Source organism: Ostrea edulis, chromosome 3 (assembly GCF_947568905.1).
Source record: "Ostrea edulis chromosome 3, xbOstEdul1.1, whole genome shotgun sequence".
Taxonomy (NCBI): domain Eukaryota; kingdom Metazoa; phylum Mollusca; class Bivalvia; order Ostreida; family Ostreidae; genus Ostrea; species Ostrea edulis.
This window is the reverse complement of record NC_079166.1, coordinates 43,457,910-43,482,776: the sequence shown is the minus strand read 5'-3', so window position 1 is coordinate 43,482,776 and position 24,867 is coordinate 43,457,910. Positions and strand designations below refer to the sequence as shown.

Genomic DNA, 24,867 nt, shown 5'->3' with positions numbered 1-24,867 from the left:
ATGCTTCATAAGAATATAACAGGTCAGCTAGCAAAGAAGCAACATTCATGCCCATGGGAATTCCAACAGATTGTTGGAAGACCTTATCACTAAAGACTACAAAGATATTTTCAATGAGGAACTCGAGCATATTTTTATTTCAACTTAAGAGTACTTGTGCGTGGAATCAGAGTAGTGTTTGATAAAGTGTATTTTTGGATGAAAGAAAGAAAACGAAGATCAAGAACACGTAGGTAGATTAAGTATAAGACGGTCTAATCTAGGCACTGCAAAGTTTGTAATCAAAAGTTTTGGATGTAATAGTAGAAGTATATTTGTAGAAAATACAGGGTGTAGACTTGAACTTGAAAGATTTTGGAATACAAGTCTGAACCTTTTTATAACGAAGAATGTCGCTTCTGTTGACGTCATCTATTACTTTGTTAGTAAATTTGAGTTTAAGGAACTGACGACATGTTTCGGAAGGAATATCATCCTTAACCAGCTTTGGTTTGAAAAGTCTGAGTCCGGGCAACATTCATGATCATAGAGTTCAGTCTATATTTCTGGTGTTGAAAAATCCAAGTATGAACTAGCTTTGGCTTCTTGAAATAACGTATGTAAAACTCTCAATGGAACAGAGTAAAGTTTTGTGAGAATATGATATGGACCTACTTGTATGTTGGCGTAAGGTAAAAGTGAATCAAGCGTGACATCGTATATACTTGGTCTCTTATATTATTATATTATTGATGTTTCGTCAGGAATAATAAACTCTTGCTCTGTGTTTACGTCCCATCACATTCACAGGGGATGCTTACTTCTCCTAGGCACCTGATCCCACCTCTGGTGTGTCCAGGGGTCCGTGTTTGCCCAACTATCTATTTTGTATTGCTTGTAGGAGTTATGAGATTGATCACTGTTCGTTATCTTCACCTTGCATTCACGTTATATCCTGTATTTCCTACGTTGTATGCATTATCATTGCATCCGTATGGCTCCAACAAGACCTGGATGCTCTTCAACAATGGCAGAAGAATTGGCTCCACCTCCAGAAGTGCCAAAATCCTCCATAACATCCCGCAAGACTCCCATTAAGATACATGTACCATATACCATCCATTGGCATAGACTAGAAAAGGTAGACGAGGCGAATTAAATACCTAGGGGTTACCATACACACCAAGAGCAGAGTTAGAAATACCATATCGACCTGGTCATAAAGAAAGTCAACAACACTCGGACTTTCTAGCAGCGTAACATCAACTCCTTTCCGAGGTTGACCAAGGAGTTGTGATATACCATATTAGTAAGACCTATAATGGAGTATGGAAGTACGGTATATATAGGATCCATACACAGCAGAGATGTGATATACCACATTAGTAAGACCTATAATGGAGTATGGAAGTATATATAGGATCCTTATACAGCAGACATGACCAGGTGGAGATGTTACAAAGGGGGTCTTCCAGATTTGTTATGAGTGACTGTCACAGGACGAGCAGCGTAACATTAATGCTGAACCATCTCCAGTGGAGAACACTTAAGGAGCAGAGAGCAGAAGCGAAGGCTGCTATGATGTATAGGATAGCAAATAACATTGTTGAAATACTTACAGCATAGCCCATTCTTACAGCAGTCCCGGGGAGAGGACACAGTCAAAATATTTACAGTCCGAGAAAGTTTTGTTTGATAAACCTTTCCTCAATCACTTTGTTTTATTATGAGTGCAGCAGAGCAGAAGCTATTCACAAAGTTTAATTTTCATTCGGAATCCCAATAATATAACACCTTAGTCTACATGTGATTAATGATTTAAACTTCGTTTTATCTTTAAGGGGGTGGGAGTCAAGCCTTTGCTTCAAAAACACTCTACGACGCTCTACAGATCGATGTACACCAGTCAAATTCCTTTGTTCAGACGGAGGCACAAACTGAGTGGCTGCTGTTGATGAATTTTGTTTGAATGCAGTGAATGTCGAGGACGATAAGATTTGTATTGTAATAAGGAGAGATCCTCTAGGTTATTCAAAGCTCCTCGTGCCTCTTACGCGAAAGATGTTTTGCAGTGAGCCATTGGAATTGCGCGAAGGATGTTGGACTCTGTCCTGATCACGAAAGCTGTGTAGGCGAGGCATGGAGAGATTGTTATACTTACGTCAGAAGTTTGCTTTTTAATTGTCGTTCGATTGCCACGGGAAGGGTGTGAACTTTCCCCCATCTCCTCCAGCCCCTTCGCACTTGTTCTTCCTACTGCGCCTTTATTTCTCTCCTTCCTCTACTATCCTATTCTCTCCTTCAATATATTCATGCTTCAAATAAAAGATTGTTTTATTCCCACTTTTGGTACACAAACGCTCTCGATCAATTTTAGTTTAGAAGTGACTTGTACACCCACTGTACACTGTACACCCAGTGTCGGGTTTTTTCTTCACCTTATACACCATCTTGACGGTTTTATACTCCTGTCTTTAGACCGGACGTATTATGGTACAGTAATGTTCGCATACCCGTCCGTTAACTGTTACTATTTTTATTTCCCTGTTACGTATCAAGATGAAACCTGCTGTGTAGCTTTTTTTGTGAGACACGCTAGATTATGTGGCAATTTTGATTCATTTCGACCTCCCTTGACGGAGGAAAATTGCAGATTGTTGAACATAGTCACTTAGGAAGAAATTTTACATAGAGAGTACATAATATGTCCGTCTTACTCCTCACATAGTTTTCAAGTATTTTACAGAGTGTCTGTATGAGTATTGCAGATATGCGTGTGGCATTTTGATTTTCTTCAATGTTTTTGAAAAATATGAGGAGCTGAACTTTGTCAGTTTTGAAGAGTACAGTGAGTACATGATTGATTTGTCTCGCTCCTCTCGAAGTTTTCAAGCCATGACCTTTGTAAACAACCTAAAGATGGGTGTATTGCAAGGATTTTTATAAGAATCTTTCATTTTTGAAAAAATTGCAGGTGGTTGAAAGTCAATTTCTTAAAAATAATTTACATATAGAGCTCTTGATTTGTTTTTTTATTTTCTGTCACAGATTTTAAGACCTTATATTCATTGGATACAAAAGAAAGTACGTCGCAGCTTATAATGATTTATACTACCTTTAGTAAAGTTCTACAACTACAACTTATGCCTTAAGAAATACGCCCTGTTTAGGCTTGTAATGGGCATATAGTGTACAGTATCAGTACTCTACTTATACAAGTCCTAACTGGCAAATCGACACCCATGTAACATTCCTTTACGGCTCAGGAAAGGTTGGGTTATATTCACTGCAGCGAATGAACAGAAGTACATGAGAATATAAGAAATAAATTTCATTTTTGAAAATACATGAGGGTATGAACAGCAATGCTTAACACCAACATACTTTCAGGAAACGCGCTTCATGAGGTATGCTACCGCAAAGCGTCACAGATCGTACCCTCATGTATTTCCAAAAATTTCTTACTAATATGGGAGTTCATGAGTTTGAGCCATGTTCGTGTCATGGAGGTCAAACTTATGACGTAAACATAGGAAGCGATTTTTCCTTCGCCAAACGCTTGGCATTTTGAAGTGAGAATTTGGGGTCTTTCGGATATGACCTTAAATCGGAGGTCCCGTGTCGCGGCTGGCGTTGGCACGTAAAAGAACCTTCATTGCTATGGTCGTGAGCTCTAAGCTAAGATCAGTCTGTATTTGGAATTTTGCACTCTCTCAACATGCATACTGGTCAGCTTAGTTCGATCGCCGGTGGCCAGATAGCTCAGTTGGTAGAGCACCTAACTAGAGATTCAGGGGGCCTGGTTTCTAATCCCGGTCTGGTTCGTTGCATTTTCTCCCTTCCTGTTACACATGTATACTGGTATCCACAATGGAAATCTTGTAGCAACATTTCATGAAGATTCTAGAGAGAATTTGTTGTGAAAATAATTACTCCTCCTAGGCACCTGATCCCACCTCTGGTGTGTCCAGAGGTCCGTGTTTGCCCTACTCTCAATTTTGCATTCTTTATGAGCGTTACGAGATTGATCACTGTTCGTAGTGATTTCGGTTGCACACTGTTTTGACCCATATCAATATATATCTACTAAAGCCTAACCTAAATGTCAATTTATCTAAGGTATGATTATAACAATCTATGACAATTTTCTGGGATTTTCGTTCCTTTATCTCTCCATCATTCATTACGAATATTTTCAGAATATTATTTTGACATACTATACTTATCTTTTATTTCCAAGGTAAGATAATTTAAATAGTTAAAAATGTGAAATTAATGTAACCTAAAATATCAATGGATGAAATAAGTCCTATGTATATAATTACATTGTCCTATAACTCACATCCACGAAATCTCAACGGAACGTAAAACAACCAACCACGAATACCGTTACAGCATTAGTTTGAATCAAACCATGTAATTAAATTCAATTTTGTTTCATCAAATGCCTTTCTTTTCTTGTCGTGGTTTTGAAATACTGATAATTTGCGAAATGAAGAGCACCGTCTTTACATCCCAACCACAACCAATCAAATTCATCCATAGCAATACAGTTAACTCCACATAGTCCGTCCTCGGCAAGCATGATGACACGTAGTGGTTTTCCTTTTGGATTCAGAAGGTGCACTGTGTTATCGTAGGAATCAATAACCAAGAAGTTATTTTTAGTGTCTGTGCACACGTCTGATGGTTTGAAAGTTGATGAGGGTTCATTTCCAACACAGCCAGAATAAGAAAACAAACGTCTGCCAGAATAACCCTTGTGGACAGAAATCTTGTCCTCCTGTATCTGGACAAGCGAGAACGCCTGTAATTTTAAGCGACAAGTCTTTCCATATATGTAGACGTTTTGTTTTGTTGGAACACAACCACTGTCATTTACGTTGCAAACGTAGTAATTAGTCTGAAAACCAAAACTTTCTTTTTCTTTCAATGAAATCACGAGTGTTATGTAATTCTCGTAATCATGCCCTATACACAAAACTTTTTCACAGTGCAGGGTTACCAACAATGATCGCCGTTGGGATGCATTTGATGGTTGCCTAAACACTTTCTTTTGACCCTTCAGAATAAAAGCAACTTCGTCCGTTTCAGGCACGTACGTGAAATGGCCAACTTCCTCTACAATTTTGTGTACACTGTTGCGGTTGTAGTGGTACAGACTTCCACCGCTGTAAAGGATGCTTCTATCGGACGATATGGGAATGACGCCTTCAATTCCTGTTTTCATCAGTCTTTTCCTATAATCATAAATTTGACATTCCAAAAATTCTTCTTTGCTAATTGAACTGGAACTTTCAGTGTCCATTGCATTGTTTACATCAGCATGTATGTGGTTTCCGCAATCATCTTCGCCCACAGTCGCGTCCGATGATACATGATCATCTGTCAGTACACACCCAAACAATTCACACAAATGTTCTGACGATAGTATAGGAGCCACAAATTGAAAAGGTATCCCATCCTCCATGTTTCGTTTGTGTTCACGAACGAGTCTTTTTAACTCATTGTAAAAATAAACGCTTTTTATACAATCATCATCATTAACATTTCGAAACAATTCAGTGTTTAAAAACCGATGCAGAACGTCCTCATCTTGCCGAATTCGACCTTCTACTTCAGTGGTGAGATTTCCTACACGTTCAATCGTCTGTCTGCATACGTTTCTCACTTCAGCCACGATTTCCCTCTCTCTGTCTTCCACGCTTCGAATTATGCTCTCAGTCTGGAACTGGAGGCTTTCTTGTCTTTTCCTAAGATTTTCTTCAATCAGCTTCACATCAAAACACGCCGAGTCCTTTTGTTGAATAGCGTCGTTCAGCTCGTCTGCTTTCTTTTCCACACATTCTGATACATTACATATATTATGTCCTTTGTGATTTTTCACGACACAAACACAACAAATGGGACAGTCACAATTCCTACAATACAAAGGAAGAAGGTCTGTCAAATGTACCCGGCAAATGTACACCGACTTTCTTACCCCGTCCGCCATTTTTAAACTTCAATTGTCGACGTGTCAATAGAATGCAAATTAGGAGGCCTGCTATTTAAATGAACGTAACAACGATGCAAAGGATATTTTAAGAAATACACGCACACTAGTGATACAAGGCTTGCTAGTATATAGGATGCATTAACAATTTGATTTTAAATGTTAAATTTAACATAAATCAAATAAGCTAGCTGACATGCTTTATTCTATATTCAAGTGAAAAATTCCCCAAAAGATCTCAACTCTATTTTAAATGTAGCTGATGCAGGGATAAAACATTTTTACTTAAAGGTTAGAGGTTACAGGTAAATTGCGTATCATGATCAAGGTATTGGTATCATCAGTAATGTTACTCTATTTTCTTTACTGTCAGACCTGTAACTATTGCATGAATCAAACACTGAATTGACCAGTAGTATATATAATTATGTTTTTATAACTCTGTGACCAGCAGTATGCTACATATAATTATGTTTTTATAAATCTGTGACCAGTAGTATGTTACATATAATTATGTTTTTATAAATCTGTGACCAGTAGTATGTTACATATAATTATGTTTTTATAAATCTGTGACCAGCAGTATGCTACATATAATTATGTTTTTATAAATCTGTGACCAGTAGTATGTTACATATAATTATGTTTTTATAAATCTGTGACCAGTAGTATGCCACATGTAATTATGTTTTTTTTATCAATCTGTGACCAGCAGTATGCTACATATAATTATGTTTTTATAAATCTGTGACCAGTAGTATGTTACATATAATTATGTTTTTATCAATCTGTGACCAGCAGTATGCTACATATAATTATGTTTTTATAAATCTGTGACCAGTAGTATGTTACATATAATTATGTTTTTATAAATCTGTGACCAGTAGTATGTTACATATAATTATGTTTTTATAAATCTGTGACCAGCAGTATGCTACATATAATTACCGGTATGTTTTTATAAATCTGTGATTCTTCTTATAGAGAGAGGATGTTCAATGTTTTCTTGTTAGATAGGAGTTTTTCACTCGTGAGACATTATTACGAGTATGAAGCATGAGTGAAAATCTTAAATAAGAAATCCTGTCTAACAAGTGAAATGAATTTTATATATTCAACAAATCAATGAATTTCTGTTTATTGCGTTTTCTTGGGGATTTCGTTCCCTCTTTATAGCTGCCTCTTTATCGATCTTCACAACAATATTGCGCAGAAGATATACTAGTACCTTAAGAAAGATCCAAAAGATACAACAAAGTTCTGTGAAAATATAAATGTTTATTTCAATGGATAAATTACAGTATTTCAGAGTTTAAAATGTTCTATTTTCCGTTCTAACTGGGTTTTTTCTATACAGTGATAAGTCTATGAAATACCATGGTGAAACAATAAGATCATTTGTTATGAATGAAAAATTAATGTAACGAAGGGTCTTTACACAAATGTTATAAGAATATCATGAATGTTTAAAGAAATATTTTTTAAGAAATACATAAAATGAGTTCATAACATTCATTATAGAGTATCCGTCGTGTAATGTAAATTTACCGATGAAGTTATCACAATTACATGAACTTGAAAATCTAAGACACCCAGACAATCACCACTTTGGATATGGCGGGGGCGGAGCCGCCGGGGAAGGGTAGCCGTCATAACCCATTTGTACTTTAGTTCCTTCTTGTTGTTGCTGGGTAGTGGTGGAGAAACTATTAGAGCCGTATTGTATTCTAAGCACTTCCTGTTGTCGCCGATTGTTTGAGTTTTCCATTGTCCGAATCCTAGTCTCAAAGTCAACGATTTTACTTTGATATACCAAATCCCTTCTTCAATACAGCCCAAAAAGTCTTCCATGGACACAGAAAAATATGGCACCCATGATCACGCAAATGAAAGTTCTCAGTGAGTATCCCGCAAGCTATATGTACATTACATTCTACTCTTTAAAAATTTATTTCCATTCATTATTAAAAATCTTTTAAATCTTCAATTGAATTGTTGATTGCATAAAATGAATTTATGGTATCTTCAAATTTTTAAAGATATCTTCAATTATTTGAGTTTACGTTAATTTTGCTCTCGGTATAGAAAAGATTAAACATATTTGTTTGACAACATGAACTTTCGGTGGTCGCTTTCGACGTAACAGGACTGCAGTACTTTAACAACGGGTGATTATTCTTATGACATCAAATTCTTCATATCAAACATAATTTACATAAACTTTTAAGGGGATTCTTATAATGAATATGTTTTAGATAGACAGTGTTTCGGTAGAAATTTCTTCTGAAATGAAGACTTGAAATAGTAGTATATTATAGGCAAAATCGCTTCCTTCTCTCATATACGTACATCATTTGAGTTCATTTCTGTCAAATAGTTATATAACTGAAGATTGATAATCAAGAACAAGGAAAAGTGAAAGAAAAGAAAATTGTAAACAATTTTATTGTATATATTGAGGTTCATTACATTCCCCTTCTCAGCAATACTGAAACATTGCAATTTATAGAAAAAATAACCATGTTTGAAGACAAATAATCAAAGATTAAAAACCATGCATTTTTAAGAGTAGCTATTCTTTGATAGTCAATGGGTAACATTCAAAAGAGTTTTCATTCATAGAAGATTTTTGCAGCTTCATTGCTTTGGTTACAGATGACTATACATTATAAAAACAGTCTCCTACATTTTTCAGTTATTCCTTTGAATACACCGGGGGCGGTGCAGTAGTCGTGTTAAAACTGTTATACCCGTACTGTCCTCCGAATCCTTGTTGCTGTCCCTGCATGTTCGGATTTTCAAGTGTTCTAATCCTGCTCTCCAGATCGTTGATTCTCTTTTGATACAACATATCCACAGGTCTGTACAGTCCGAGCAACTTTCTATAGACACAGAAAAATATGCATCCAACGATCGCAATGGTCAACATGAAGACAGACACGACAATACTGAGGATGTTGAGGATGAATTCCGTCTGGACGTTCTCTCCACACTGCAGCTCGTCGTCTGCCGTGCATACACTAGCGCCAGCTATGGAGTAACCGAAGCATATCCCACAAACACTCATACACGACACACAAATGATGTAATGCGACAGAAGCTGTACCAAAGATAAAATGTATCTGATTTAAACACCACATTTCAACATGCATCTGACGATCCTGATCGTAGTTAGGTTTTAAACAGTTTATTACTTTCACACACGTACGACACTACTCACCAAACATCTTACTCTTGGAGGAGGAAAATATCCATAATGCACATCAGATTTCGAAGCAAGATGACCTAATATGCCAGACAACAGAAACTGAAAATAGAGTTAAATTTGTCAGTAAAGTTATATCAGTTTATGGACACATTTTCCCCAGTTGAACTTATCGGTATAAAGTTGTTTAGAAAATGTATTCGAAAAGTGACATAAAACATTTCTGATAATGACCATTGTGTGGTTCCTCAGTGACCTAAATACTTCTGATAATGACCATTGTGTGGTTCCTCAGTGACCTAAAACATTTCTAATAATGACCATTGTGTGGTTCCTCAGTGACCTAAATATTTCTGATAATGACCATTGTGTGGTTCCTCAGTGACCTAAAACATTTCTAATAATGGCCATTGTGTGGTTCCTCAGTGACCTAAAACATTTCTAATAATGACCATTGTGTAGTTCCTCAGTGACATAAAGCATTTCTGATAATGACCATTGTGTGGTTCCTCAGTGACCTAAAACATTTCTGATAATGACCATTGTGTGGTTCCTCAGTGACCTAAAACATTTCTAATAATGACCATTGTGTGGTTCCTCAGTGACCTAAAACATTTCTAATAATGACCATTGTGTGGTTCCTCAGTGACCTAAAACATTTCTAATAATGGCCATTGTGTGGTTCCTCAGTGACATAAAACATTTCTAATAACGACCATTGTGTGGTTCCTCAGTGACCTAAAACATTTCTAATAACGACCATTGTGTGGTTCCTCAGACCTCAATTGATGCACATTGTTCATTACAGTAGAATTTTTCATCAAAACTTTTGGTATGGGGTTTACACACAATGAACATTTGTAGGAATGTTTAAATATAATATGCAAATTCACAAACATGTAGATTCGATTGTATTTGCGAGTTTTTATTTTCGCGAGGTCATATACACTGGTATTAAACTGATGTACGTAACTGCAGTTACGTACATCCCATAATGGCGGAAGAAGAAACGGGTACTTTTTCAATTTAGATTATATCTTATCCTATCAACTATTCAGTGATATTAATTAGTCAAGTTTGTGTATTTCTTTACGCTTTATCGTTCAGAATGGTAAAATCCGTTTGTTTCTCCTGAATGGACGAGTTAAACTCCTGTGCAAAAACACACGTGATGTACGTAACTCATTAAAATATTTTTGGTTGATGTACGTAATTTTCCTATATGATGTACGTAACTGTGCAATTCACTCGTAGTTCGACAAACCCTAAATTATTTTTCTAAGCAGCCAAACAAGCAGAGAAGTAATGCACATACTTTGTGCATTACAAAGTATACAATTGATACAAACCCTAAATTATTTTTCTAAGCAGCTAAACAAGCAGAGAAGTAATGCACATACTTTGTGGCAGAGAAAGAATGCCATTACCGATAAAGAAAACAACAACAAAACCCAACAACCCTCATTCTATAACCTCTTGAGATATTTGGTACGAACAGATGCTGCAAGCAGGGAAAAAAAAAGGGGGGGGGGTATTACTCCATATTTTGTACCGTTTAAATACTATACCTATTCTTTGGAGGACAAATTTTGAATTTTGGTGTCTTTTGGACGTCCAACAAAACCGTAGTATTTCTGTCGGGGGAGAGGGGGTAGGGGGTAGGTAAAATGGATGTTTTGGGGTTAAAAATTTAAAGGAGAAATTTACATCATTTTCATTAACTTGTATGAATGTTTCACAAGCTTAGAACATCTTGATTTTAAGATGTTATATATTTTTCACATTATGTAGATTTTCAGTAATTCTTTATTATTATTTTTGGCGGGGGGGGGGGGGGGGGGGGGGGGGGGGGGGAGGGGGTAAAAATGTGCTTAGATATTTGGGGGATGTTTTTACCAGGTATTTCTTTAGGATACGTTGACAAACATGATTTGTTTGGTATTCTTTTGCTGCAATACTACGTAGACTCAATCAGAGCTCCAGAGTCTGTTTTATCCGAGTACAATTAATACCAATTAACTAACTTCAATATATTTTAATATCATTTCACACGGTCTCGTATTAACAGGGTATCAATCATAGAAAAAATAAAGTGGACAAACCGATCATTTGATTTATCTGTTATTTTCGGTGTGTAAAAATACTTTTTGTTCATTTTGCCTAGGGACCAACCATGTAACTTGCGGAAAGGGGCTATGTTTTTTGGGGGGGTTTGTTGCTGACAAAAAAAACCAAATTGGCGCAGAAAAATTAGAATTTTTTTTATCTGAAGCAAGGTTTTGCACTAATAGTAGTCCCAGATAAAAGTAATGCAAAATTAAACTGGAAAAAATTGTCGCAAAGCGTAAATTAATTTTAAAAAATTGTCGCCCGCTGAGTGTGGAAAAAATTCTGTCGCGACCCCCCCCCCTCCAACCAACCAAGTTAAATGACCGGTCCCTTATCCTTTTGTTACAAAAACATGCTCGATGCTGTACTTGCTCATACATTAACGAGATTGGTTACCGTTGAAGAATATTTGTGGCGTACTTTGAATGAAGTTTATCAGTGATTGTGCCATTTTTTGATTGATTGCTCTTTAACTTATAGCATTATAGGTACTACATCATAGATATGAAAGAACGTTCCCAAATCTTCTTAAAAGAGCCTAAATTGAAAGTTTGATTTGGTGGCATGTTGGTAGCATTATTGAACATGTGATTTTTATTGATGAAGGCATTCTATTGGGCTTTTTGAATGAACAAATGAATAAAAGTTTAATGGAGATCTTTTGAGTTACGTACATCTTTTATGTGCAATTCGGAAAGTTACGTACATCATATTGTAAAAGTTACGTACATCAACTACGTATTTCAAATACCGATTGCAGCAAATTAGGGACAGTATCGTGAAGACTTTGGGTACAATTGTGAACTATTGATATAAATAGACATCCTCTTTTGTTAAGTGTATTTCACTTTGTTTTCTAAAAGACAAAAACATCGCTATTCTAATTTACCTGTTTCTTCTTCCGCCGTCTTGGGGTGTACGTAACTGCAGTTACGTACATCAGTTTAATACCAGTGATATAGTCGATTAAAAGGCAAAAACAGAAGAAGAAACTTCCGAGGATATGAGAATAGTACATAGAACGCTAGCTTTATTCATGCGTATCTGAATTGGGACATTACACTAAAATACGATACACACGATTAAACACAATCTTATCTACGGTTATACCGTTGCTCCCGACCACACAGGGGCTCCAGTGATAATTGGGAACCCGGCTCCTCTTGAGTAAACTAGTATGAGAATTCCGAGTAAAATTGACGCCAGCGAGACACCGATGGAGATTAGTGAAAGTTTAGAGAGTTGAGAAAGAGCTACTTTCCGTTTTTCCACCGTCACATCTGTAAATAACAAAATGTATTGGTAATTTAACTTCACACTTATATCACCCGACTCTGAAACGACTCAAAACACACACACACACACACACACACAGAGAGAGAGAGAGAGAGAGAGAGAGAGAGAGAGAGAGAGGGGAGATTCTTACGTGATACATTGGCATCCAGAAGGTTTGACGAGTCCATAATTGCCTTACTACAGGCCCAGAGTTGATATCAATGTCGTATAGGTCTAACAAAAATCACGTGTGTTATAATCGTTATCAGTTACTGTATCATAATGGCCAGAGGCGGATCCAGGTTTTTGAAATTGGACAAATGTAGTAGGTCTTTTGCCCTGTCTTTCAGCTGCTAGGAGAGCTTATTCCCGAAATTCAGAATTGTTTCCCTTTATACCTAATTGATTAGATGTTTGCATCATATGTTCTTTAAACCACCGCGGGTTATGGATGTCATGCCGTCATAATTAAATGTTGCCAACATAAGCAACATTATTCGTCATCAAAACGTTCAGTCTTGTATTCCAGCATATTTCAAGTTTACACCCTGTATTTCCTACAAATACATGTATACAACTACTATTGCATCCAAACTTTTCAATTACAAACATTACAGTGCCTAGATATAAAACATCTTATACGTAATCCACCAAAGTATTCTTGTTATTCGTCTTCTTTCATCTATAGTCCAGCTGGACATGTCATTACTGGTGATGTTGATATACAAGTGTAGTTGAAAATCACTTATTTGTTAAATTCAGAGAACATCGGTCTTTCAATTGGCGACTCTCTTATGAATTCTGTCGAGGAATATACCAGACGATGGACTAAATATGAAAAAGAAGAACTTAATACATTGTCAGAATGAATAAAACGTATAAGAGGAATATTAAAATCATTAGACATATCAAAATAAAAGTGTATACCATCTATCCTTCTGTGTCCTTCTGTGCTTAGAAACCAAAAGTGATAAAAGAATTAGATAAGTTACACGAGGAATATGTTTTGGTTCCAACTGACAAAGCTTGTAACAACATTGTTTTTGGAAGGCTCATTATTGCAACTGTATTTTAAATGAACTTAGCATTAATTCTACATTTGGTAATCGGACTTATAATCCGACTGTCCCTTCAAAAGATGACATTCTTCAAAATCATATTTCAATTTTAAACACATCTAATATCTCAGTCAGTGGGACCTATGGATATATACCATACCCATACTAGATTTCTAAACTTCACAAAAACCCTTACAAAGATACATTGCTGGATCCAGTAAATGTTCTACCAAACATCTATCTTTGCTCCTCACGAAAATATTGACAGATGTGGAGAAACTTCAAATGTATTGTACTTGAACATACACCAGAAGTGGTGTAAATCAAACGTGGGATCTTAAAAATCTGAAGAACTGTTAGTAAATTTGATTGTATATTGTTTAACGTCCTTCTCGATCGAGAATTTTTCACTCATGGAGACGTCACCATTGCCGGTGAAGGGCTGCAAAATTTAGGCATATGCTCGGCGTTTACGGCCTTTGAGCAGGGAGGGATCTTTACCGTGACACACCTGTTGTGACACGAGGCCTCGGTTTTCGCGGTCTCATCCGAATGACCACCCATTTAGTCGCCTATTACGACAAGCAAGGGGTACTGAGGACCTATTCCAACCCGTATCCCCACGGGAATAGTAAATTTGAAATCACAGATCTTTTCTCAAATCAACAACATCAAAACGTATGCCTTTTCAACACTTTACACGACGGTTCCTCACGATAAATTAAAGACTAGAAATTTTGACATCAGAGACAGTTGCTTCAACAAAAGTGGAAAAAGGAAAAATTGCAATTAAACTATGAACCAAAATGTGTGCAGATTAAATCTTTACTTAAACATTGGGAGAAAAGATTTTTGACTCCCATTGGAAAAATCAGTTATTAAGACATTGGTTTTGCCCTTATTAAACCATATCTTGATGTCAATCCCAAATCCCTCTGAGTTATATTGTAAAAATTTAGAAAAATTATTTTTTTCTTTCATATGGAATAATTCAACTCACAGAATAAAAAAAGAAGTAATAGTTAAAAAATATGAAGATGGAGGATTGAAAATGGTAAATCTAATGTCTTTTATAGCTTCTATGAAATTATTTTGGGTAAGACATCTTATTTTTTCCAGCAGAGGTATGGGACTGTTTATTCCCAATTTTGAGTTGAACAAATTCATTAACTGTGGGGTTGAATACATCACCACTCTTTTAAAAACACTGAAAAATAAATTTTGGATTGATGTACATGTACTCAAGTCCTACATTACATTACATAGTCTTATTGATGAGTCCACTGTTGCTGCTGATTCACCTCTATTGTATAACCCACAGATTCATATTGGTGGAAAACCATTTTTTAATAAACAAATGTTTGACAGCAACATCAGACTGATTAATGATATTATTAATGAAGATGGTTCACTTTTTAGTTTTCAACATTTTTGTGATATTTATACAAACATTAGGATAATTTTTTTTAGAATACAACAGCATTATCCATGCAGTGAGAGCATGGATAAAAAAAACTCATACCCTGGAAAAAACATCATGAAGCTCACAAGTCCATTAATTATGACAAATACTTACACAATTTTGAAATGTTACAAATTAAAAAATTTCTATGAAATTCTTAATAAAAATAAGTCGGTCTCAGCTGACAAAAAGAAATGGAGTGAGCTTTTAGATGTAGACGACATGGAATGGAAAATAATCCACAAAATACCCTTCAGAGAGACAAAAGACTGTAAGCTCCACTGGTTTCAGTACAGAATTATAAACAAAATTTTAGTAACAAATTCATTATTGTTCAAAATAAAAAGAATAGATTTTAAATATTGCAACTTTTGTCACTCTGAAGAGGAAACAATAGAACATATTCTATGGGAATGTAATTGTTTACAATTATTTCTTGTAGAATTCAAACAATTTTTAGAAGATAAGACTGAGCGACAGATACCAATTACAAAGAAATCCTTTATTTTAGCTTGTATTAAAAATAATAGTGATATACAAAACATTATCATTTTATTTCTGAAGTATTATGTCTATACTGCAAGATGCACTAAGAAACCTTTAAACTTGCCCGCTGCAATATCACAAAAGAAATTATTTCATGAAACACACAAATATATAGCATATAAGAATGGTGAAAAGAAAAAATTTGATACTCATTGGAACAGATGGAATTTCATATTTACTTAAAACATGCCTCTCTCTTTTTCTCTTTCTCACTATCTCTCTCCATGCACATAATGATAATTATATATGACTTTTTGTATTCATGTACTTTATTATGTGTACAAAAAACCAATAATAATAAAAAAGAAAAAGGAAAAATGAGGCAGAATTTATTCAAAAGTTTCTACATGAGAAGAAAAAATTCTTGCTGTGGCCTTCAATTCGACATTTAAATATATGGATGACGCTTTATCTATTAACTCTATTAACAATAAAATATTCCATTATCACCTGCACATGGTGTTTATGTCTCTCAAATGATTTATAAAAGCAAGAGTTTCTTCTGCGTATGACCAGATTCTAAATAGATGCAGGTTGCTGACAAAAACGGGTTCAACGATATCGTTTAAAGTTAACCATTCGCAAATTCTTACTCCTCCTAGGCACCTGATCCCACCTGTGGTATATCCAGGGGTCCGTGTTTGCCCAACTCTTTATTTTGGTTAAGGGGTCATTTGGATATTGCTTTAAGGAGGAACAACACAACGTCGCAATGGCTGACTTCCTTTTGAAACATGAATGAAAATATATATATTAACAATACATATGTATATTTTGATGGAATATCACATGTCAGCTTTGTGGTGCAGTTCAATAAGGTTAGACACATGCTATGGACTCGGGCCAAAACAGTGCTAACACCTACATGCACCGTAACACGTGGCCTCTCTTGTAAAAGTCAAAATACTCGTAAGTTTTACCTCTAGTCGTTACCTAATGAAACGACTCAGGTCTTTTCAAGGCCGGGATTTCGTTTCTAAATTGTTTATCAATGCAATTTTCGTAAATTTTCAGTACATTTATTAGTTACTTCGTATGGGATTATACCAGACATAATATTTCTTGTCGTCGATTGGAATAAGCTAGGGTGGAATGGTAGGAGTGCGGAAATTGCTATCACCAAAGTGGTCTACAAATGCCTGTTGCAGCTACATGTACTAGTTCTAATTTTCTCTTTAGGTTCAAATGCTATATTCTAAAATCGCCAAATCTGGTATTCTCCTTTGATTCAACGCTTCCATTGGTTTATAAAGGCCAAGCAATAATCTATTTTTATAAAAGAATCTGACACCCAAGAAAACACATATCAGCATGGAGAAAGCGATAACACTGGCGGCAATATTAAGGACAAATTCTTGCTGGACATTCTGGCTACATCGTTCGTTTTCCTCTGAGCAATATACAACGTCCACTACGGAAAAACCAACGCCTGTTCCACACACGTATAATCCAACGACACAAAGGACTAAATGCGCCACCATCTGTATCAAACAATGATAAAACTATTGATTAATCAACGAGAAGAGACAAAATAGCAAATAATTCGAGAAAAAAATCACACCAACCCAGTCCTAATTATTGCAGTGTATCTCTTTTCTTACCATGTATCGTGTCCTTCTGGGTGCGAGATAATCGAAGTGAGCATCAGACTTTGAAGCCAGATATCCCAATATACCACACAGCAAACACTGTATAAATGTTAAGTCTCGTATTCAAAACCCGGATATAATAACAATTCAAAACCCGGATATAACAACAATTCTACATATTACTCCAGTGTATCAAACTGATGGTAAAAATTATGAGAAAAGCGTTTATTTTTGTACAAATCTAAACTAACTCATCTACAGAAACACGACACTATACATATTTACAGAAACATGACACTATACATATTTTCAGGACGATCTGTTCCTTCCTAGTGTTAGGTACACGGTCAAATGAGAAGATGAAGCTCATAATCTGGTAAAGGTTTAGCCCGTCTTCATCATGGTGAAGTCAGTATAGGTTTGTTTATACATTTAGGGCTGAATGACTTCAGCCTGTCCATCCAGAATTTTGTTTGGTATCTGACCAACTTGGGTCATAGTTAATAACCACAATTGTCATGTCCTCCCATCGATGATTGTTACCATTGAAATGTGTGACTACTGACCGGTGGTTGTTGGCCCGTTTGCGAATGTCTGTTGTTTCTCCTACGTTCTGTATCTAGCAGACACCGCAACTGATGAGATAAATGACATCGCAACTGATGAGATAAATGACATCGCAACTGATGAGATAAATGACATCGCAACTGATGAGATAAATGCGGCTATTAGTCTTGCAGGAAGTCTCCTTACATGTAATTGCGACCTGTAACAGGACTGCTAAAATTCTCAGTGTCTGAGCTACATTCTGAGGTCTGAACATCTTTTGAAACCTCCACTAGGTAAGAGATTATCCAGAGGTCTGCCAAAAACAGTACGTAGGAGAAACAACAGACCTTCGCTAACGGGTCAATAACCACTGGTCCTCTGTCAAAACCAAGAAAGTATTGCCAGTAGTCACACATTCCCATTGTAGTAATCACTGATAGGAGGACATATCCCAAACGAAAGGAAACAGAACAAATTCTGGATGTACAGGCTGAAGTCATTCGATCCTCAGTGTATCAACAAACACACTGATTTCACCAGGATGAAGACGGGCGAAACCTTTACCCGATCATGAGCTTCATCTACTTGTTTGATCGTGTCCCTATCACTACCGCCATATTTTTCTGTTTATTTCTAGCCTAAATCCCAGTTTACTAGTTTCACATGCTAATTTACTAGATCACATACTGGTTCAGAAGACTGTGTACCGGTCTAGTTTCCCACCCTTCATGCCAGAATTATCCACTATTTGACTTTGACCATTATTTGACTTTGGCATTATTTGACTTTGACCATTTTGACTTTGACCATTATTTGACTTTGATCATTATTTGACTTTGACTATTATTTGACTTTGACCACTATTTGACTTTGACCATTATTTGACTTTGACCATTATTTGACTTTGACCACTATTTGACTTTGACCATTATTTGACTTTGACCACTATTTGACTTTGACCATTATTTGACTTTGACCATTATTTGACTTTGACCACTATTTGACTTTGACCATTATTTGACTTTGACCATTATTTGACTTTGACCACTATTTGACTTTGACCATTATTTGACTTTGACCATTATTTGACTTTGACCATTATTTGACTTTGACCATTATTTGACTTTGAACACTATTTAACTTTGACCATTATTTGACTTTGACCATTTTGACTTTGACCATTATTTGACTTTGACCATTATTTGACTTTGGCATTATTTGACTTTGACCATTATTTGACTTTGACTATTATTTGACTTTGACCACTATTTGACTTTGACCATTATTTGACTTTGACCACTATTTGACTTTGACCATTATTTGACTTTGACCATTATTTGACTTTGACCATTATTTGACTCTTTTCTCGGTTTTCTGTGATTCTATAACAGTTTATTTTACACTACGCATGATCAGTACATATTTCCGGTGATTATTTGACTTTCTAGGCTGCTAATCCTCTGTTCCATGAGTTGGTCGACTTTATCTACTTTCTTTAGAGGGAGGGGGTGTTCCATTTATTGATCGATCAATAAGATATTTTTTTTTATCTATTATCTGTTATTTTTTCTTTTATCTATTCTTAGTCCACAGTAACGAGATGACATAACCGGGTACGAGTTGATTTTTGCATTGATTACCATAACTAGTTAACTCACCCTACCTGAGATAAAAGTTGCAATATATCTTCCAAAGTTCATGCGATATCTTATATCCTTTATAAGATATCTTATAAAAGATATGTGATACCTTATATGTTTTTCTTTTATAAGATAATAGTGGAATGACTTCAGCCTGTGCATCCAGAATCCCCCCCCCCCCCCCCCCCCGTTTCCTTTACCTTATCTTATTAGATACATGAGATAGCTTATATCGTATATAAGATATCTCATAAACTTCATGAGATACCTTATTCATGTGTTGATAGAGGATATTTCATAGACTTTATAAAGATATCTTATCACTTTTTAAAGATACACACAGTATCTTATAAAAGAAAGTCTATAAGATATCTTATAAACGTTATAAAATATCTCATAAAAGTTATGATACCATAAAGTTTATGAGATATCTAATAAAGTTTATGATATCTTATATAATTTATAAGATATCTTTTATATTTTTGAGATGTCTTATCGACTGTAGTAAATCATGAGATATGTTATAAAAATGTGACATTTTTTATAAGATATCTTATAAAAGTTATGATATCTTATAAAAGTTATATAAAATATTTCATAAAGTTTATGAGATATCTTATAAAAATTCGTGTATGAAATATTTTGGCATCTATGTGATATGCATGTTCACATAAGATGTTGTTATCGAAGGCTGCAAACCATTTGAGTTGTCTTTCATTGCTCTACAATTACTTCCCTTGGGCATATATAAATTAAGTGCCCCGGATTAAATCAACCTTTTCCATTTATAACTGCTACACACAGGTTGGTGTTCCCCTATTTCATAAGAATTTGTATTTAATATCTGAATTTTCAAAAGGTCATCCCTAATTGATGTTGACATTGATATGATGCTTTTGAGGCTTGCCATTTGTGTGAGGCAGCCCACAATTTGAACTTGATTTGTTTGCTTTTGATACTTTAATCAGCCGTGCCCTTTATCGCCAAATAAAATTTATAAACACGTATTGCTTGTGTCTGTTTGCACTTTCTGAGATAACATATAAAATAAAAAAGATATCTTATATGTTTCGAAAGACATCCTATAAAAATAAATTCATATGATATCTTCTATTTTCATAAGATATCTTATATATTAAACAAGAAATCTTATAAAGTTTATGAGATATATTATATAGTTTATAAGATATCATATATTTTATGAGATATCACATAAGATGCAAATTATGAGATATCTTATAAAATTTATTAGATATCTTATTTAGAAATAGAAGATATTTCATAAATTATATAAGATATCTGTATGGAGGAATGAATATAGATATGGTATACCATAGACCCAGGCATTAAGTATATGCATAAGTATATGATAATCACTCGTATTGACTAGTACGCTACACACCTAGTCCCTCTTATTGACTGGTTTATTATAATCATTCTTATTGACTAGTATATATATATATATATATATATATATATATATATATATATGATAATCAGTTTTATTTATTGGTATGTAATAATCACTCTTGTTGACTGGTCTATGATAATTAACTTTATTGACTGGTATATAATAAACTCTTATTGACTAGTATATGATAGACTCTTATTGATTGGTATATGATAAACTCTTGCTGACTGGTCTATGACAATTACTCTTATTGACTGGTATATGATAAAAACTCTTATTGACTAGTAAATGATAATTACCCCTATTGACTAGTATACGATAATTACTCTTATTGACTAGTATATGATAAACTCTTGTTGACTGGTCTATGATAATTACTCTTATTGACTAGTAAATGATGATTATCCTTATTGACTAGTATATGATAATTACTCTTATTGACTAGTATATGATAATTAACTTTATTGATTGGTATATGATGATTACTGTTATTGACTAGTATATGATAAATTCTCTTATTGACTGATATATGATAAACTCTTATTGATTAGTATATGATAATTTCTCTTATTGACTGTTGTATGATAAAACCTTTATTGACTGGTATATGATAATTACTCTTATTGACTAGCAAATGATAATTACCCTTACTGATTAGTATGTGATAATTACTCTTATTGACTGGTATATGATCATTACCCTTATTGACTAGTAAATGATAATTACTCTTATTGACTAGTATATGATAATTACTCTTATTGACTAGCAAATGATAATTACCCTTACTGATTAGTATGTGATAATTACTCTTCTTCACTGGTATATGATCATTACCCTTATTGACTGGTATATGATCATTACTCTTATTGATTGGGGGGCCTCCGTGGCCGAGTGGTTAGAACACCCCGCTCAAAATCACACGGCCTCTCACCTCTGGTCGGCGTGGGTTCGAATCCCACTCGCGCCGGTAAGTGAGAAAGTTTCCCAGTTTACTTTCGGAAGGTCGGTGGTCTCTTCCCATGTACATTGTATTTGGGTTCTCTCTTCCACCAACAAAAACTGGGCGCCACTATATAACTGAAAAATTGTTGAATGTTGCGAAAAACATTTTAAAAAAACTAAAAAAAACTTATTGACTAGTATATGATCATTACTTTTATTGACTAGTTTATGATAATTACTCTTATTGACTAGTATATGATAATTGCTCTTATTGACTAGTATATGGTAATGACTCTTATTGACTAGTTTATGATAATTACTCTTATTGACTAGTTTATGATAATTACTCTTATTGACTAGTATATGATACACTGTAATTACTTTTATTGACTAGTATATGATTATTACTCTTATTGATTGGTATATGACAATCCCTCTCATTGATACAGTTGTCCGTCATACAAATTTACCAACGGTACATTTAACAGGGTATTCATGTTTATTACTATTGTACATTTCCAAGAAATTACCTCTACTCCTGACCAAATAGGAGCTCCACTTCCAAGGAAATCATCTCCGCTTGAGTATACAAGTACCAGAATGCCGAGGAGAATGGACAAACACGAGATTCCGATGGACACCAAAGACAATTTGAAGAGCTGAGACAGTGCCTGTTTACGCATCTCCACAAACGATTCTTTAACTGGAGACAATTGCTATTTTAAATGTTTACACAGCCTTTTAAATGTTACCATCTACTACAATCATCTAAATCACTTTTTATGTTCACAATTTATAGATTTAACATTAAATTTACAAATTGTGAAAATAAAAAGCAATTTAGGCGATTGTCGTTGATGATCGTATTTAAAAGGTCGTTATACCCTGGCCCGAAGATCCTGAAACTTCTTACGTCAAAATCTGAATATTGCGATGAAATGATTGAGAAGTCAATCATTCAAGAAAACATTGTTTATCAGATTTCCAGTGTCTGCAAATTAAGAGATCAGTAACATCGTACAGGGGATTGAAATTTTGACGCAAGTCTGAGTTTATTACACGATCCCGGGGCCTGGTTACTAATGGGATTCTTAAAAATATACATGAGAGAGAGAGAGAGAGAGAGAGAGACTTGCCTGAAAATTGTGCACAGACATCGATTGTAGTAACCATTTTGCTCAAAGAATGTTTTCTGAGCAGATCCTAGTGTAAACTGGTGTTATCGGTTTTACGGGTAAATAATATTTACATGTACTATAAACACCTGTGTTTATCTTTGCATTTTTACTTTAGTACGTCCAAAAGTACCACAATCCCCCTTTTTACCGATACATGTAGACAATTTACCCGTGACCCTAACTCCTCTTGTTCTAACTGATTAAAAGCAGGTAGTGCATGGAACTTTAGTAAAGTTAATTAAAAATGAACCAGAGTCTCTCTCTCTCCAGTGCTATCTATGAATTTGACAAATAACAATACAACGGGAGAGGTTTTCTAAGTTGTTAGAACTTGTAACAAATCCCTTTGTATATTCATACAATAAAATATGTTTAAATCAACGACAGAGCTTAACGGTGCATGTAACGGTATGCGGTTACCTGAAAGTTGTATCGGACGAGCATTTCCATGCCTTGTGTTCCCTATGCTCGGCGCTTATGGCCTTTGAGGGGGAGGGATCTTTATCGTGTCACACCTGCTGTGACACGGGACCTCGGTTTTTGCGGTTTGATCCGAAGGACCGCCCCATTTAGTCGCCTTCTATGACAAGCAAGGGGTACTGAGCACCTATTCTAACCCGGATCCCCACAGGGAGAAGTAAAGAATTTAAACAAACCAATATAATCTACAGTCAGTTTGAGTGGAAAGTAGAGGAAATCACAAATTCACAATATACTGAAAAGTTTGGATGGGAAATAACCGATGTGTGTTATATCAATACAATTCAATCTACTGATATTCTGGTGGGAAGCTGGGAATCTTCAACACTGGTATTTAAACCTTATAAACAATCTAATTAGGATTTGAGTGGGAAGCGGGGAATCTCATATAGACATTAAAAAATCGCTAAAACGCATCAAAGATGCGTATGGCTGAGTTGCAGTTTGGAAAATTATGCACATTTGCATTCACGAAGTAAAAACATGCATGTATTTATATGGAGCGCCAAATTAACATAAACTCAAATAATTGAAGATATCTTCAATTATTTGAAGATATCATCAATTCAATTATTGCTCTCATCAATTGAATTAATGCGCGCATCGATTGAATTAATGAGAGCAATAATTGATTTAATGGGCGCATTAATTCAATTATTGCTCTCTTCAATTCAATTGATGCGCGCATTAATTCAATTAATGAGAGCAATAATAGATTTGATGCGCGCATTAATTCAATTATTGCTCTCTTCAATTCATTTGATGAGAGCATCAATTTAGTAGAAATATTGCTCGCAATAATTAATTTAGAGCTCGGTTTAAATAATTTGATGATCTCTTTAATTCAATTGAAGATATCTTTAAATCATTTACAATGCTTTTGTATAAGGAATTAATGCGCGCATCAATTCTTTTAAAGAGAGCAGCAATTCAATTAAAGATATCATTAATTCAATTGTGGATATGTTGAATTGAAGATATCTTTAATTATATAGTTGCTCTCTCTAAAAGAATTATTGCTCTCTTCAAATGAATTAAAGATATCATTAATTCAATTGAAGAGAGCAATAATTGAATTAATGCGCGCATTAAATCAATTATTGCTCTCATCAAATGAATTAATGCGCGCATCAATTCAATTATTGCTCTCATCAATTGATTTAATGCGCGCATTATATCAATTATTACTCTCTTCAATTGAATTGTAGCGCGCATCAATTCAATTGTTGATATCATTAATTCATTTGAAGAGATCATTAATTCAATTGAAGCGCGCATCAATTCAGTTGAAGAATTAATGCTATCATCAATTCAATTAATGCGCGCAATAATTCAGAATTGAAGATATCATTAGTTATTTGAAGAGATCTTTAATTCAATTGTTGCGCGCATCAAATGAATTGATGATATCTTCAAATAATTGAAGATATCTTCAATTATTTGAGTTTA

At 34.9% G+C, this 24,867-nt stretch overlaps 2 protein-coding genes across 3 annotated transcripts; both read right to left on the bottom strand.

The window, feature by feature from the left end:
* Positions 1-4,405: 4,405 nt before the first annotated feature.
* Positions 4,406-5,974, bottom strand: LOC130053564 (uncharacterized). Its single transcript, XM_056160904.1, has one exon. It carries the CDS (start codon positions 5,972-5,974, stop codon positions 4,406-4,408), a length of 1,569 nt encoding a protein of 522 aa, XP_056016879.1.
* Positions 5,975-8,400: 2,426 nt separating this feature from the next.
* On the bottom strand, positions 8,401-22,990 carry LOC125674700 (uncharacterized). Of its 2 annotated transcripts, XM_056157797.1 has the most exons (7): positions 22,291-22,959; positions 17,231-17,317; positions 13,491-17,110; positions 12,715-13,391; positions 12,399-12,568; positions 9,195-9,281; positions 8,401-9,074 (listed from the first exon to the last, which is right to left on the bottom strand). In XM_056157797.1, the coding sequence occupies exons 4-7, from the start codon at positions 12,749-12,751 to the stop codon at positions 8,670-8,672; spliced, it is 699 nt and encodes a 232-aa protein (XP_056013772.1). In that variant the 5' UTR covers positions 12,752-13,391; positions 13,491-17,110; positions 17,231-17,317; positions 22,291-22,959; the 3' UTR covers positions 8,401-8,669. The 2 variants fall into 2 exon arrangements, with proteins under 2 accessions (XP_056013772.1, XP_048767901.2); XM_048911944.2 differs by having other exon boundaries at positions 12,715-17,110; positions 22,291-22,990.
* Between the last annotated feature and the right edge of the window lie 1,877 nt (positions 22,991-24,867).